At 44.1% G+C, this 16,489-nt stretch overlaps 4 protein-coding genes across 4 annotated transcripts; 3 read left to right on the forward strand and 1 right to left on the reverse strand. All coding sequences in view use genetic code 11, as the record gives it.

The window, feature by feature from the left end:
* Window positions 1-122: 122 nt before the first annotated feature.
* Window positions 123-2,312, forward strand: EGR_08836 (Charged multivesicular body protein 7; the record flags this gene model as incomplete). Its single annotated transcript, XM_024498085.1, has 5 exons — window positions 123-514; window positions 547-817; window positions 859-1,028; window positions 1,063-1,590; window positions 2,207-2,312. 5 exons carry the CDS (start codon window positions 123-125, stop codon window positions 2,310-2,312), a joined length of 1,467 nt encoding a protein of 488 aa, XP_024347487.1.
* A 335-nt stretch (window positions 2,313-2,647) lies between these two features.
* Window positions 2,648-3,513, reverse strand: EGR_08837 (60S ribosomal protein L7; the record flags this gene model as incomplete). The annotated part of the gene is made up of 4 exons (XM_024498086.1): window positions 2,648-2,862; window positions 2,904-3,255; window positions 3,291-3,462; window positions 3,500-3,513. The coding sequence occupies 4 exons, from the start codon at window positions 3,511-3,513 to the stop codon at window positions 2,648-2,650; spliced, it is 753 nt and encodes a 250-aa protein (XP_024347488.1).
* A 664-nt stretch (window positions 3,514-4,177) lies between these two features.
* EGR_08838 (Poly(U)-binding-splicing factor PUF60) lies at window positions 4,178-8,350 on the forward strand (the record flags this gene model as incomplete). Its single annotated transcript, XM_024498087.1, has 4 exons — window positions 4,178-4,812; window positions 4,854-5,109; window positions 7,322-7,577; window positions 8,097-8,350. 4 exons carry the CDS (start codon window positions 4,178-4,180, stop codon window positions 8,348-8,350), a joined length of 1,401 nt encoding a protein of 466 aa, XP_024347489.1.
* Window positions 8,351-10,198: 1,848 nt separating this feature from the next.
* On the forward strand, window positions 10,199-13,030 carry EGR_08839 (Phosphoglucomutase-2; the record flags this gene model as incomplete). The annotated part of the gene is made up of 8 exons (XM_024498088.1): window positions 10,199-10,794; window positions 10,832-10,955; window positions 11,000-11,163; window positions 11,777-11,871; window positions 11,953-12,259; window positions 12,435-12,624; window positions 12,715-12,848; window positions 12,925-13,030. 8 exons carry the CDS (start codon window positions 10,199-10,201, stop codon window positions 13,028-13,030), a joined length of 1,716 nt encoding a protein of 571 aa, XP_024347490.1.
* Between the last annotated feature and the right edge of the window lie 3,459 nt (window positions 13,031-16,489).

Here is a 16,489-nt window from a genome sequence, read left to right on the forward strand (position 1 = left end):
ATTGTGTACCCCTACCTATGCGGCAATTACTAACTATCTGTTTTATCAGAGTGTTCTAATGGGTTGACAAAATATTGCTTGATTTGGTTTGACGTGGTTAGGGTCTGGGTTTCTTTCCAGTCATGGAAAAGTTCAAACTCCCAGAGGTTTGGGGTGATGATGATGAAATATATAGCCTTTTTGTTCCAATAAAAAGGCCTCGCCATCTTGATCCTGTTTTATACGATCATAAGGTTTCTTTTTGGAGGGATCTTATTGTTAGCTACGCAAAGCATAATCGGATTGCTGTTGTGACGGAGGCCTCCTTAACAAAGCTCTTTAAACGGGAATTTCGCTCCGACGGAGTTACTTACTATCCACTGTGTCTGCATCAAGTCCTTAATGATATGATGAACAATGGACTACTGAATGTTGTGAAACAAGATGGCATGTTTAGCAGCATTATGAGTTGGGGTTTGGAGTGGGTCATTAGGAAACCCGCTTCTTGGGTATGGGCGTTTATACAAGGGGCTGAGTAAGCTTTCTTCTTTCCCAAAACCCATTTAGTTCACTCAATGATGATCTTAATCAGAGGAGCTATGAGTCGCCAGATACTCCCCTGTATCTCACTGAACATGTTGCACCTTTGTGCAAGCAGTTTATTGAAAACCTCAAATCATCGCAGGAATCTCTTATTCATGGCGCGCATGTGTATATGTATGACGATTTTGACGACGCTCTTGTGTCGTTTTTCGAACATACACCCACTCGTCTCTTTATCAGCAACCAGCTTTCTGAGAGGGGATTTATAAAAGTCGAGTCCTCGACTCCCGTTGAGGTGAATTTTTGCATGGTTTTTTGACGACATTTCTTATTTAGTTGGTGTTTTTGCTCACCGAGAAGCAGCCTATAAATCTCGACTCAAAAACCCTAGCATCTATCGCACACCTGCGGAAAACCATGCGACAAATTAGTCAGGATGAGAACCGTCTCTCCAGTGAAATAGCAGCCCGTCGTGCGCGAGTCAGGGAGCTGGCACGAAATAATCAGTAAGTGTTAAATGTACTAATTTGTTTCCTGCAGAAAGCAGGTTGCGTTGGATATGTTGCGTCGTTGCAAGCAATTAGAAGCCGATTTGGCACGAAAAACTCAGCATCTGACCCAACTAGAGGCGCTCGAGTTGAAAATCAGTGCTGCAAAGGATAACCGAACTGTTCTCCATGCCATTTCAGACGCCAGTTTGGCTTTGAAACAGACTACAGGTGGTTTAGAAGGTTTAGAAGATGCCGAAAAGACTATGGACGAGATAGTAGAGGCGATGGATGATGTGAATTCCATTTCCAACGCTATATTGACCTCCCCTGATAGCTTTTTGGGAGCGATCAAAGATGAGAAAGAGTTGACTGTTGAGTTGGAGGATCTGTTGTCTGAGAAGACATTACCGAAGAAGGTGGAACAGGACGCGTCAGAACGGAGACTTCCTTCATTACCGAAAGACGAAGTTGGGGAGTCCGACGAGGAGGAGAAATTATTGCACGGTCTTGGCTCTCTGGACCTCAAAGATGCATCAGCGAGTCGGGCCCGTTCGAATCCTGATGCTCATGCGGCACAGTAAAGGACTGCTTTTCACCATCTTCATTCGTTTTTGTACATCTTTCCCCAGAACTCTGCCATCAGCCTGTCTTTCATATTGCCTACTCTCTCCCTGTTGTATAAAGAGCTTTTGTTTGTAGCAATAGACCTTTACATGTGAATGTTCCTATGGCATTTCTGCCTGGCCATACCATTCGGGAGCTATTGCCTTAAAAAATAGGGAAGGGGTGACGATATTTGCTTTTTCGGAACGGATTTCAGCTGCATTTATTCGAGGCCTTGGATACCGCCTAAAAAATAACCGAGATGCAGACGGGCGTGCCATCTCAGGGTGCCTGGGTGCTCGTTTGTTTACCAGAATGTGGTGGTATAGTCGCACGCCAGCTTCGTCGTATATACTGACAGGAACTGGGAAGTTCTTTTCTTCCATCTCGACCCTTGCATGACCTTGTTACATGGCGGGGAGTTACGCGTTGACCAGTCTGGGTGCTCGCTTAGAGGAGCAGACGATTGTTGTGGATGGAGGGCCGCTAAAGCCCGGCGTCGTCACTGACAGGTGATCACGCCAGTTAGATGTCCTACTTCAACCGCTTGCCATATTATCGTAGACTAGTGCACTTGAATCCCTCTGTAGACGAGAGCGGGTATCCGCGGGTTCGAACGGCTGTGACACGCAAGCACGCGCCATCGATGGTGCCAGTCATCGTCACAAACGGTACGTGGATTGGCCACCGACGTGATGTTGAAATGCATCAAGTTCAGTTAACCTAACTCAAACTCGGGACGATAAATAGGTTAAAATGTTGATGCCACCTTCACTGCTCTTATCCGTTCCTAGCTGATATGGAAGCAATCTGAAAAAAACCTTTCAAATATAAATGCAGGACATCACTGAAGAGTGCTCAAACTGTACCATTAACTCCCCACCTTGGGTGGTTCGAAGCACAGATTTCTCGCTTTCTTTGAGCCGACCATTCAATCGACCAATTTCGCAGTCAGGGAACCCTCACAGATACAACAAGGAAATCGATTAATTTTAAAACATCATATATTCCGCAAACGTTGCACAAAGAGACTATACCATTTTGTGAACAAGTTCACTAATCATTTCTTCCCTGTTGCCGACAAGATGGTTGAAAGCATGCTGTGACTTCTTCAGATGACTCCCCCACCCACCGGCAGGACGCATCAGTTTAATTGGGCAAAGAAAGCCCAAAACATCACGCAAGTGAGGGCCCAGAGTCATAAGTTCATGAATAACATCCTCAATACATAGAATACCCAGTGATCCTAGTGAAAACGTGCTCAAGGCGGCTAAAATCAAGTCTTACCGAGTTTACTCTCCACCAAGGCATTGTCAATCGAGCGAATCTTATGCCCAACTTTGGTTTTACCTCTTTTGAATATGAGATTCCGAACGGTGGCAAGATCTGCATAGCCCCAAACAACGTAAGGATGAACTACTGTCAGCAATTCAAGCATTGCTGCGGAGACTTTAACAAAAACAGCGGTGTTTAAAGCTTGTAAATTTAGAATCCGCAGGACTTTTATAGAATCTGTGCAAAGACCCTCATCGCCGTGAATTCGAATGACAATGCCGAGACGCTCCGGACCAGCAATAGGGGCCTTGCGTTTAGCCTCTCGAGCGATCCTGGCTTTATCTCTGGCCTCTTTCCGAGCAGCCTTAGTGCATAAATATAGGAAACAAGTGCACTTACAGCTATAAAGTGAGCGGGTCTGTGGAAGGCTTTCCGGCGTTCATGAGCCCTTCTGCGGATTTCTGTTGAACGTAATCTTTGCTGTTTAATGACATCCTTATTTGTCTGTTTCCGGCGCTTAAGGAGCTTTATTGGTATTGTAGGAAGTTTAGGCAAAGGTTTTTCTGCACCACTTAAAAAGAATATTCAAAGGTGAATGAAAACCTTACACTCTATCTTCCATTTGAAACGTGCTCCGGATGAAAGGAAATAGGCTGCAGAAGTCACCAAGCAATAAACTGACCAATTAGACGTTGATATAATTTACACGACCATCAAAAGTAGTTTTCCAGAATCGAAATAAGTAGGGTATCCTATAAAACCTAATTTAAAAATCAGGATTTTTACGAACTAATTTGCTGAGTAAACTGCAAGCCTAACAAACGCCAAGCTCACTGAAAATTAATTAAAGAGGTAAGAGGCAAATGAAAAAAGCAATGTAACACCTCGAAAGCCCAACGAACACTACGTGGACATTCTGATGAAAGTCTTTGGGCTCAAAACGATTGGTTTTAGGGCGTCCTAAATGGTGTTGTGACAAATTTGTCTTCCTTTGCACATAGACCCAAAAAACGAAAAAAATTGACAGCGACATGCAACAGCTTATGAACTTATTGTATTCCGCCCCATTTTTAAAAAGGGTTTCTTCAGAAGCCTCTTTACTCTCGTGGTTGCGCAAAAAAACTGTTTGACTAATTTTTTTTCACAACTTAGCTTTTTTGGACTTTCAAGCAATTATTTAAAAAAACATTTTCTGTGGCCACAATTCCGAAGTTAACCAATTACAGTCGAGTAATAGTATAATTTCGTACCCTTTTGGGTGTGCATTTCCCACATACCTCTGGAGGATGATTACAGGTCTTCCTGTCGAAGACGTCATCATCGAGGCGTATGGCCCTGTCTTTAATGGCCCCGGTGCCGAGAAACGTGATATTCCTTTCGTTTTGCGAAAACTTGAAGGTTCACAACAGGATGCAATTGAACGTGCGAAAAAGTATGCCATGGAACAAAATGTTAAAATAGTTCTTCTTAAACAAACTCAGCAATCTCAAAGCCTGCAGATGAATGCGGCACGCAGAAATCAGACTCTTGCTTTGCTTAATCGGATTTATATTGGCTCAATCGCCTACGATATCAAAGAAGAGATGATCAAACAAGCATTTCTCCCATTTGGTCCTGTAAAAAATGTCAGTATGAGTTGGGATCCAGTCACGCAGAAGCACAAGGGCTTTGCATTCGTTGAATTTGAGTATCCTGAAGCAGCTCAGTTGGCGATTGAGCAGATGAATGGTTCAAACTTTGGTGGTCGTCTTCTTAAAGTTGGTCGGCCTAGCAACCTTCCTGACGCAGCGCCATTTATGGCAGAACTAATCCATGATTATAAACTTCAGAGTCGCATATATGTCTCTGGTGTGCACTTAGATCTTTCAGATTCTGATATCGCGTTGGTTTTTGAGGCCTTTGGAAAGATTACCATGTGTCGGTAAGTTCGCCGATTTGACTACTAACCCTATCAAACCTTAGTTTGGCACCTGACCCACATCGCCCTGGCTTTCATCGAGGTTTTGGCTATGTTGAATTTGAGTCGGAACAAGCTGCAACGGCTGCGGTCATGAGCATGAACAGATTTGACTTGGGTGGCCAGCTACTGAGGGTCACAAAGGCCATCTCACCACCTGATGGAATCAATACAAACCCCGTGATTAGTCAACTCCCCGCAGCGACAGCTGTTGCTGCTGCTTCTGTCACTGCGAAGCTGCTTTCTATGGATGTAGAACAGGTCTGTTTTTTAATCTTTTTCTGCTTTTTTAACATTAATGCCTCATTTGAATCTGACCAATAGTGGGTTTACAAGTTCTCATAATAGGTGAACTACGGCCACTTTGTATGGACACTCACCTTAGATGGGAAATGGCTAAACTCTAGAAATTGTGGATTTTATTCCCAGAAAAGGGGTGTAGCGTATTGTAACGCTCTAAGAAAAGCTTGATCTAAAAACATAATGCTGACTTTGTCAGCGGAAATGGGAATGGCGTTATAAATGTGCAGAATTATTTGGAAGAATTTCCGTGGCTCAAGGCCACGATATTCGATAAGAGTTACGATAAACGGGTTGATTTAGACGTTGACGTAGTTTTTAGTACGTTCAAATTGCTCCTGAAGGCGTTACAGAAAAAGCATCTGGAGGCAACTTAATTGTGCTTGTGAAAGGGATTAATGGGCCAGCAGCACCGTTGACATAACTGGCTAATTGGGCGTTAAGCCTAACCTAACGTAATTAGTCATTCAGTGGGTGCTGAAACATGGCAGATGGATGGAAATCACAGCCTCTGCCTTGAAATCTGAAATGAGGCATATAAACTTGATAACTTCGTCATATCTCTAGTCGTGTAGTCGGGAGTTAGTACGCTTCTAATTGCTTAGGAAATAAAGCTTAATTCGAGTGAATATTGACCGCTTTGGAACGTTACAGATAAATAAGTTGGCAAGTAGCCTCGTTATTTGGTCGTGCTGGAAGGGTTGGGGGACCCGAAGCCTTGAGGGATTGAACGAGTTCGCCCAAATGTACTTCATTTCGGGGTATCTCTTTTGTCTCTGACGTAAGCCATCACGAGAGTAACCTGTTCACTTGAAATCAGTCAGGAGGTAGGAGCGAATGACGGCACGATCCTCTGCCATTTCTCCAGGAGGTCTTCCGAATTCACTTGTTGTGGTGTTCCTTGTGGGTTTTAATAGGATTTTATCCATAACTAGTGCCTTTTTTGGATTAATTTCTTTTTCTAGGGAGATTTACACATGGCAGCGTCTCTCATCTTTCGTCCCCTCCCCTTTCAATCGGTCAAATTTCCGACCCATCTTCCAAGACGTGTTTTTTCCACTTAAGGGCACTCGGGAAAGGCATGCCTTATAAAGAGCGATCATGCGTTGGTCTGCCAGTATGGTGCTCTTAATTTGTGGTTCCCATCACTTCCCCTCTTTCTTTGAACCCTCCTTGAATGTGAAGTGAGTGTTGGAAGTGAATCTGGTTGCCAGGTTGCAGGGCTTCTCGTAAAATTTTCATAATACTGGAGAAAGTGCACTGCACGGTAGCAGAACTTATCACCCAGATGTGGTCCAAACAATCCCGTTCTAGTGATGAATTACTTAAAGTTAGGCACATCACGCTCATGGAGACTATTTATTCATGCTAACGAAGAAGTACGAGTCGACACTGCTAGTTTACATGTCAAGAACAACTTTAAGTCGTGGTTAACAAGCCGTTTGCATCTCCATCAATTGGAAGGAAAAGGTCATGGAGACTACTGAGCATGCTTCTTTATTTGACGGTAAACTTCAAACATTATCCATCTGTTTTTCATTCAACGTACGTTATACGATGGGATTGTCTCCAAACTATTTTTTTCCACAGCCTCTTTTAGGGCACTCACTGCTTCATTCTCAGTAGTCTAATGCTTGCTTTCTGTGGACTACAGATGAAATTGTCTGCTATAAATTGTGGCCGAGATGTGCTCGTTACACCTCGAAGGGCAGGACCTCAAGCCGCAATAGGACGTTTATGAGACGATTTATGCCTTACTTAGATTGGGGAGGGAGAGGAAGTTTCTGTCTCATTTCCATCTTCCATAGTCTCTTGCTGATAATTCTCCATATTCCAAGTTCTGATCCACCTTTTCTTTCCCAGAGGTGTAAATTAGACCGTTTGAAAATAAGGAAGTGACATGGACACGGGTGGTTAGTAGTGATCTTTCATTTTGTTTACTATACAGAAATAATGTAGACAGTGTTTTTTTTTTCGGACTCAGTCATCCATCCCAAGGGGTTAAAAGTGTCGAGCTTGTCTCCCTACGCTGCCCTCGAGTATAAAAGTAGCTCCTTCCTACGTCTACAGAAGGGCTGGGAGATTATTAATTCGGGCAGAGGGAGTGCGTCTCCATGCCACCAGCGAATGGCAGGCCAAACAATAATAAACGTCAAACGTCCTTTACTTTCAGCTTCCTGATGCCCGACCACCCACAGAAGTAGCCGCCACCACTACCATCTCCGGCGCTTCTAGAAGTTCTCGCGACCGTCTAAGGTCACGGTCAAGGTCTCCTCGGTCCTCCCGTCACTTACGACACTCCCGTCGTCGACGTCGCTCCTCGTCTTCGGCAACCACCTCCTCCTCCCGCCATCGACGACAGCGGCGACGTTCACACGAGTCGCGATCGAGGCACACACGCAGGCCTTCACCTCTCGCTTCCGCGTCTGGTAGGGTTCATTTATCCTGCCTTCTTTTAAAATGTGCGTTTTAAGGCGAGTTTGTTATAGGCCTACAGGGAGACCACGTAGCTGGTGACATTGTTAGCTTGCTTTTTCTTCCCTTCTCGGCGCGCTTTGTTGTCATTTTTCTGAGTCAGTCATCACAGGCTAGTCAAATATATCAATCTCAAATACAAGGATGAGGTGATGACACATTTTGTAGGTTTTGATGGGTCTGCATTCATTTCTTAGCTAATTGGCTTTGTATTGGTGTCATTTCTTACCCCCAAATACGAGGTTGAGATGGCCTTTTGTGCTGACTATTTAGTCGCCGAAATCCAGACACCGTTGTCACCATTGCAGCACTTCGAGTACTCGTCGTCAACGTATAACTAGGCATTTGAATTGAGAAAAGTTTGATTAGGGCAGAAGAGTTAGGGAGATAGACTTTAATACTTGCGGAGTCTTCGTTGCTTAATCACCCCGTATTTGCCTCTATTTCCTCTATTTCCCCCTCATTGCTTTCAGCAGAGAAGTCGAAGCAGGAAGAGTCGTCGTTAGATGAGGAGAAAGTAAAGGACGGGACAATGAGGGAGGGAGAGTTTGAGTTGAAGGTAGGATCAGATGAAGCGAAGAGTCAATCACTGACAGTGCCAAATAACAGTAATTGGTCATGCGTGTCGTTGGAGGAGGAGCAGGCAACCTCCTTCGTGCGATCAAATGACAGTCGGCTCTATAACATCGCCTCGCCCTCCACTATTCCTCTTCCACCATCCAACTGAAGTTGCGGTCAATTTCGGCCCCCTCGTATGGGTTTTTATGTAGGTTTGAATTTTTGAATATTCAATGTCTCACTGTCCTGTGTGGTGTTAAAGGGCTTGCCTTCACCTGAAGCTACTTGAACTGTTTGTGGATTTGAATCCGTCCATCTCGTATCCATCCATCCATCCTTCCACGCATCATTCACCGCTACCACGGTCTCAGCTTCTGTCGCTTGCATGACCTTTAAGTAGCTTTTTTACGCTAGGGATTTTTGAAACCCACTGGGTGGAAACTTTTCTAGTGGTCGATCAAAGCATTCGCTCTTCGCGACTGCTTTTAGCTTTAGACACTGAGCGAGGTCCGGGGTCTTTTCCTCTGCTTTTTGTAGATCCCACCGGCAGCTTTGCCTCTCGGCGTGTTTTGATACCCCGCTGCCCAACTCACCCGCTCATAGGCACGCACATAGTCAACTGTAAATATCGGCTTACGCGTTGGTGTTTGTGGCGACGGTGTCATTGTTGTATAAGCGAACAAATATACACTTTTTTCACGCGCTTTTTATCGTATCAATTGCAATCTTTGCAGAGAGTTTTGGATGAATGCCGCCACTTTGTGTAGGAAGAACGAGAAGCTGTGCATCAAGTTACGGGTCCAGTTCTGGTGTAAATTAGCCGCGTTTAAAATAGACCCCCTCTCGAAGGTATTTTCACATGGGCGGTGACAGGCGGTGGAAGCGAAAGGGGTTGTGGTCGGCGTTTTGGTGCTAGTCGGGGGACGCAGGCATCGGATCCACCACATTCAAGGTATTTTCTCCCAATTACAGTTGTAGTACACTAACTCAGCGAGACTACTGAGAGGGCATATTATCTATGGGAATAGCCTTAAGTTTCAGGGGCTGAAATATTCTATCGGGGCCCTTAGATCACGTTAGTGGTGTCCCATCTCTTCTGTACGCCAGTGAGTGTTTCATACCACGCGCTATTATGTAGCGTCCCGAGACTTCCCTGAAGACGGGAGACGAAACAATACTCGGGCAGAATATTTATTCGGTACAGAGGGGGTGTTTGGACTACTGGCATGGCTTGAAGGTCAGGCCACCCAGCGAGGTACAAGAGTGGCGCCTCACCATTACCAAGGGATAAACCACCATCGTATTACAATTACGTCTCCGACATGACCCGGACGCTACACTGGTGGGGGTGGCAAGTGATTCCGACCCGAAAGGAGAGCTGCATCGGTAGCATAAAAACTAACCTGTGGGGGATGTCAAAATAGGTTTTTCTAGCGGAGCTGAGCCGTCAGGAATAGTTCAGTATGGATTTTTCCGTGATAGCCGTATAAAGCTATTAAAAATGTCCCTGCCAGCTTAAAGTAGATACAGAAAGAAGGAAAATTAAATGATCTAAAACAATTATGTATGCTGTTGTAGTGCTTACGGGTACTTATGAACAAATTTTAAACATCGGTATTTCTTCAGTTGGTCATAAAATTGCCCCTTAGGTAAGCCAATAAATCAACCCTACAACAGCGTAGATCACAAACTAATAAAGTTTTGCGCCAATTTAAACAAATTAGATGTTTTTAGATGCTAAAGAGATTCTTTTATTAGGAGTGTCTAGTTTATATTAACTAGATGCACTGAATTTCACCTAGAGCTCCATTTCCTTTTATCGGATTGGTCACCCTTTACTACTTGTTTGTGTGTGTCACATTTGATCTGGCTTCTGTACACATCACGAACGTCATCGATATGGACCCGCAACTAAAGGCAAAGGTTGAAGAATATCTGAAGTGGGACAAAGTAAGCAAACTACGAGACTCGTTTCACATAGTTATAGAATGAATCCACCCGTTCCCAAATTGCCGCAATGGCTGCTTCGAGCCATGACTTGGATAAGCTTAGGAAATTGTTGATGGTTCGGATGGAATTTGGTACTGCGGGTCTTAGATCAAGGATGGGTCCTGGTTACTCTCAAATGAATGATCTTACCATCGTTCAAACTGCTCAGGGGTTGCTCAAGTATCTTACCGACAATCACAGCTATCTGAAACCCAAAGGGATCATTGTTGGCTTCGACGGACGCCATAACAGCAAGAAATGGGCTAGTATCACTGCTAACATCTTCACTCGTGCTGGTTGGAAGGTCTACCTGTTCAGAGACTTTAATTCTACCCCCTTACTGGCCTATGGTGTCCGACACTTTAAAACTGCCTGTGGTGTTATGGTTACTGCCTCTCACAATCCTAAAGATGACAACGGCTACAAGGTCTACTGGGAGAATGGCGCACAGATCCTTTCTCCACATGATAAAGGGATCGCCAGTGCTATTCTTCAGAGCCTCGAACCACAAGAGACCTCTTGGCAGTATGAAGATGTGACGAAAAACCCTCTTTGCCTGGATCCAATGCCTGAGTTAGAGGATACATATATGAAGGTTCAGAAAGAAACCATTTGTTTTACCGAGTATGATCTTGCATCTCACTTATTGCCCCTTATTTAGGGAAGAGAATGGAAAATCTGATGTGAAATTTGTCTACACCGCCATGCACGGTGTTGGTGCCCCTGCAGCCCAAAGAATCTTTCATCATTTTGGTTTTAAACATCTCGTCCTGGTTGAGGAACAGGTAATTTCGGGTATTTAGTTACTTTATCAACCTCATTTTGGTAGATTAAACCTGATCCTGAGTTCCCCACCGTCAAATTCCCCAATCCAGAGGAGGGTAAGTCTGCTCTTGAACTCGCCATCGCCACTGCTAACAGAGCCGGTGTTACTGTCATCTGTGCCAATGATCCTGATGCTGATCGTATGGCTGTGGCTGAGAAATTGCCCAGGTAATTTAAATCTTTCAGATTCAATTAAAATTTGTCTCACTTCTGCTTGGTAGAGCAATCAAAACTACCTAACCACGTCTTTCTTGTTCTCTGATGCATTGTCTACTACCTTAGCATAAGTTTTATGGCTTGAGTAAGCCCCTCTGTTGTGTTTATTAATGCATGCATAGAATTACCGAGGTGATGCTCGAACGTCTATAAACGTAGAACTTATCCATCATACCCCCACCACGCAGTGTTGGAAAATGATTTTTGGCTAAGTGGTTACCCCTTACCGCGCACTAGTTATCTAATGGACCAGTAACATCATAAACAGAAACAGATAATCAAGGCCTCCTTTTGGGTACCACCCTAAGCCGCCACACTTTGAAAACGAATGTTGTACGTGTGTGTCTTCATGCGAGTTGCGCCCATAACAAGGGGTGGTACCACTTCACTTCCTTTTCAAACTTTGACGCCGACAAATCCATTGTTTATCCATATTCGTGGGGCTGTGTCTCCTGGCGAGAGTACTACCTCCTGTTCACCAAATGTGTCTGTCTCAATTCGTCTTTTTTTCCTCCTCTATCTGATTAAAAGTAGGCATTGCTTGACCAACATCAACTAATTTCAGCGGCAATTGGAAAATTCTCAGTGGAAACGAACTGGCCACTCTACTGGGATGGTGGATGTGGACAAATTGGCGGAAACGCAATCCTCACGCCGATCGTAAGATATTCTCCCCTCCTCTTTCTACTTATCCAATCATTACTCCGACTTGAACTAGTCCTTTTTTCCCCAAATCTACAGTCTCCAAGGTCTACATGATTGCCAGTACGGTGTCATCGAAGATCCTTCGCGCTATTGCACAAAAGGAGGGCTTCAATTTTGAAGAAACCTTGACTGGATTCAAATGGATTGCCAATAAGGCCTACGAGATTATGCAAAAGGGAGGTGAGGTTATCTTTGCTTTCGAAGAAGCCATCGGGTTCATGTGTGGAACCACTGTATTGGACAAGGACGGCATTGGAGCCTTCAGCGCGGTGTGTGAGATGACCTCTCACCTCTACAACCAAAATCTTTCACTAGTCAAACAATTAGACCACATTTTTGACATGTAAGTCCAACCAGAGTGAATTATGCTGCCGGCCCGTTTTGTCCTCCTCCTCTGTACGCACGACCAGCTTATCATTAGGCGTCCGTAAACTCGGTTTATTTCACCGGGTCACAACCACGCAGTTCAGTTAGCTGGGTTGGAACAAACCATAAATGTCACTTTCCTCTCTCCACAGCTACGGCAAGCATGTATCTAACAACAGCTACTACTTCTGCTACGAACCACCAAAGATTGTTAAAATGTTTGAGCGCCTGCGTCGCATGCCCGGGGGTGGTCACTATCCTTTCGCCTGTGGTCGTTTCAAGGTGACAGGTGTGCGTGATCTAACCGTTGACTATGACAGCTCATATCCCGATAAGAAGGCTGTAAGTTTCCAGCTTATTAAGGCCGGGGGTGGAGGGGGAGAGAAGAAGGGTTTACACAAGAAGGTGCTCATCTACCTTTTGTCCTTCTAGAGACTTCCAGTCAGTGCGTCGAGTCAAATGATAACCTTCACTTTTGACAACGGAGCGATTGTGACATTGCGTACCAGTGGAACCGAACCGAAAATCAAGTATTACTCGGAGCTCTGTGGAAAACCGGGTGATAAGTGAGTCCCTTCTTCCCCTCCATCGGCAGTTCTAGAGCCCATTCAACAGGCCTTAACTACCTCCTTCTTTTTGTAGACGATCAATGGCTGAGTTGGAGGCAGAGTTGGCTGAACTGATTGGCTTGATGGTGGAGGAGTTCTATCAACCTAAATTGAACGGATTCACGGCGAGATCGTACTAGTGGACCCATTCCATCTTTACCCTTTTTCTATGCAGTTTTTTTGCTTTTCTTCTGTATGCTTGTGTGAGGTAGCTACTTAACAGTCGCAATCAGGTGCATTTTTAGCTGAAAAAAGACTTTTTTTCATTCTGATGGGAAAAAAGATTTCGAGGATAGGTTAGTGCTCTTCACTGCATCTGCGTTGACGAGACTCCATTCTCCATCGGATAATATGTGGTGCACAGGACTCTGCTCTGAGATTAGGCTGAACTTACACTTGCGTTAGGGCAGGGTGGTTGCACTGACCTTTTTTGAAGATTTAGCATTATAGTTGGAACGCTGTTAGAGAGTAACTGACCCCCTGCGACCTCTGGTCGCTCTATTCGAGTCCGTACAGCAAAACAGGATGATCTGACCCACAAAAAAACATGACTGTGACAACTTTGATCAGTAGATTAAGTCTGCTAAATAGCAGTGCGAGAAAATGCTGTATTTCGTTCTCCGAAAGGAACTTCTTTTTACCTCTCACCTGGTGCGACTCTGACGATACGCTCCCTCATTGATGTAACATAATAGGCCACACCCTTGCCACGAAAATGCGTCGAATTCACATTGAAGTAACATAATAAGCACTTGGAATAGTGCGCAAAATAGGCGTCACCGGGCCTTTGTCAAGGGCCCCTCCGCAACCGCGCCATTCAACGTCACCAAGCCTATTAACGCACTTCCTCAAGTGTACATTTCTACTGAATTACTTAAGTAGTAAATTACCATCAATCCTGTAAGAGGTCTTGCCAAGTGTTCCCTCCTCCTACGCCACCGTTTTCGTAAGGGAAACAAGGGAGAAACCTGTGCAATTTTGAATGGTTACCAAAAGCCTAACTTTCACTTTCTACTTCTTTGATCCGGCAGTTAACCAGCCTTAGACGACAGATTTTTGGGTGGTACATCAGAGTAGGAGTTTACTGGGAACGGAGTTAAACGATTTACTTTAATCCCCATTTGTGGAGAGATTAACACCTCATAAAAGTGCTGGTAATGTGATCACGAGTTTTTTTGTTGTTGATTTGCTGTCTCCTGATTGGTCGATGATGATAATGAAACCCATTAATGACATGGCGAGATTTTGTTAGGTTTTAGGGTGAATTTATAAATTTATTCCTAAGGCATTGCCTAACATTATTCAAAATTTTAATTTGCCAATAAGGGAAATGGAATTTAACAGGTGAGCTGTGAATTTCCACACAGTTATAAAACTCTCCACCAGGCGAATGGTTTTTGCGACGATCCAAAAAAGTGCATCTAAGGGGAGAACTGAAAGAAATTTATGTTCAAGTTAAATACATAAAAATAAAAATAAATTTAGCCTTGCTGCACCTAGAATTTATATTAAAAGGCGCATTTTTAGGCACTGAATGAGATAGAGAGGGAGACAATGCGCGATGCAAAAGAGCAGCCATTTTCAAAAAAAAGTGATGATGAAAAAAAATTATAATGCTGATGGCATCAGTAGATGCATTGCTACTTAACTCTTGCAAGTTCTATCCAAGTGGCTGCATATTTATGCAGAAATGGGGAAAAATTGGATGAATTAGCCAAATTTGGTTGAATTTTGCCTAGTAAATGTCAGATTTTACCATCGAGGGAAAGGAGGGAAAATAAATTCTCATTAGCTGACCAAAGATGTGATGCAAAGGCTAATGATCCTAAGTATAATGCTCTGGTTGTAACATAGTCAGTATTCACCTGAAGTCAGCTGCAGCCGCCTCTGCAATGTTCACGCCAAACAGGGACTTTCGAGGTTGTAAGGAGATGGTCGTCTTTGAAATGCTTGCACCACTTCTGGGCGATTAGGCATCTCCTTACTGCACCACTCCGTACTTCTAGCCTTCCACTTGAGAGTTACTAATACACCCACAAATGGGTACTCCTTTTTTTCCTGTCCCTTGAACATGCCTGACGTATTAGTGCCTTCGGAACTTGGTAAATGCTGCAGAAACTTCTTGTCACATTTGTTTACCCTTTAAAAGGGGTGCGTTGGAAAAGCGCACCATTTGTAAATGGAGCCAAGTGGTCGCCTCTTTTGATGAGTCACTGGTTGGTAGACCGATCCCACCGAGGAAGGACGGACCCTGCATTCCTGGTAGAGAGAAAATTGCACGATGCATTAACCAATGAAAAATTTATCAAAAGATAAAAAACTTGTTTTCTTCGTGTTTAACTTGAGGGATGAGACATTCCATGCAAGGCTGCTAAGCACATGGTACCACCCAAAACCACATCAAAGACCTGGAGTGAGCAGTGAATTCTTCACCTCGTCTTTAAAGTACCTCATGAAAGAGCGCCGTGCCATTGGTGACCTGTAAAGGAGTCACTAAATATCTCCGAGATTCCAAGGCAAGTGCCTATTCATGTCTAGACAACTGTTTTCTGGGTGTTGTTGGGTGTATGGTGGCTGAGATCCATCTAGCCGACAGCTCCTGAAGAAATCGCCAACCTTGCAGGCCGCCACAGGATGAGAGGAAGCTAGGGTGGGGGAGACAGTCCCCATAGGTGGACACATTCACGTGTAAATCGTCTTCATGAAGAGGGTGATGCCTTAAGCCAAATCCGTTTGACAGATGACTTTGTTCTGCCCTTCTAGCAGACTTCGAGATGCGGTCTTGGTCGAGGATGTGGTGCTGACAAGGTGGATAGACTCTCATCTGTCAGGCGATTAATGCAAAAATGGCGTAAGTGGTAAAAATATTAGGTTTTTATACCGAGAATGGCAGACATTTATGCCCGCAGGTGACATTACCACCTTAACCGCTTGCGCTAGGTCACGAGGTCAATCTGCTTGTCAGATGGATATAGCCAAATGACATGTCAAGTCATGCCTAATTGCCACTCCTTCACTGCAGAGTTGATCCATTCAATTTTTTTTCAGATAAATATCTGGAAAAAAATACTACTATTCCAAACGGAAAATTGTAATAGTTTCCCCTTGCAGTGGTTTTGCTTGTTTGAATCAACCCTATTGGACTGTAGTAATTCACTCTCGAGGGCGCACCTCGAAATGCTTTGACAAGAGAACAAAAGTCATTATTTCGCATCTCTTAGCATAATAAAGCCCACTTTAAGTTGCAAAATAGGAAAGAAAATAACGCAGAAATGAAACACAAATTTTTGTGCCACCGCATGTAGCACCACAAAATTGTCGAATTTGATAATTGAATAGAAAAACTGGGAAAAAGTCTTATAAATCGGCTTTGATAAGGCATATTCTGTATCTCTCTCATTGTTGCAAACTTTGTCTGTGTGTATACGGCCAATCCTGTGCAATCAGTTGCCTCAGACTGGTAAAGCCCGCCCGTCACGTATATGTGACGAGAGGCTATGACAAGAAAATTGGGCAGTCGTAAAAACGCAATGTAGGCAGAAAACATGACCCAAAAAACAGAACAAATTTAGTGGCTATATTTTCCTGTCAGTTGTGTG

This window comes from Echinococcus granulosus, assembly GCF_000524195.1.
Source record: "Echinococcus granulosus chromosome Unknown EG_S00121, whole genome shotgun sequence".
Lineage (NCBI taxonomy): Eukaryota > Metazoa > Platyhelminthes > Cestoda > Cyclophyllidea > Taeniidae > Echinococcus > Echinococcus granulosus.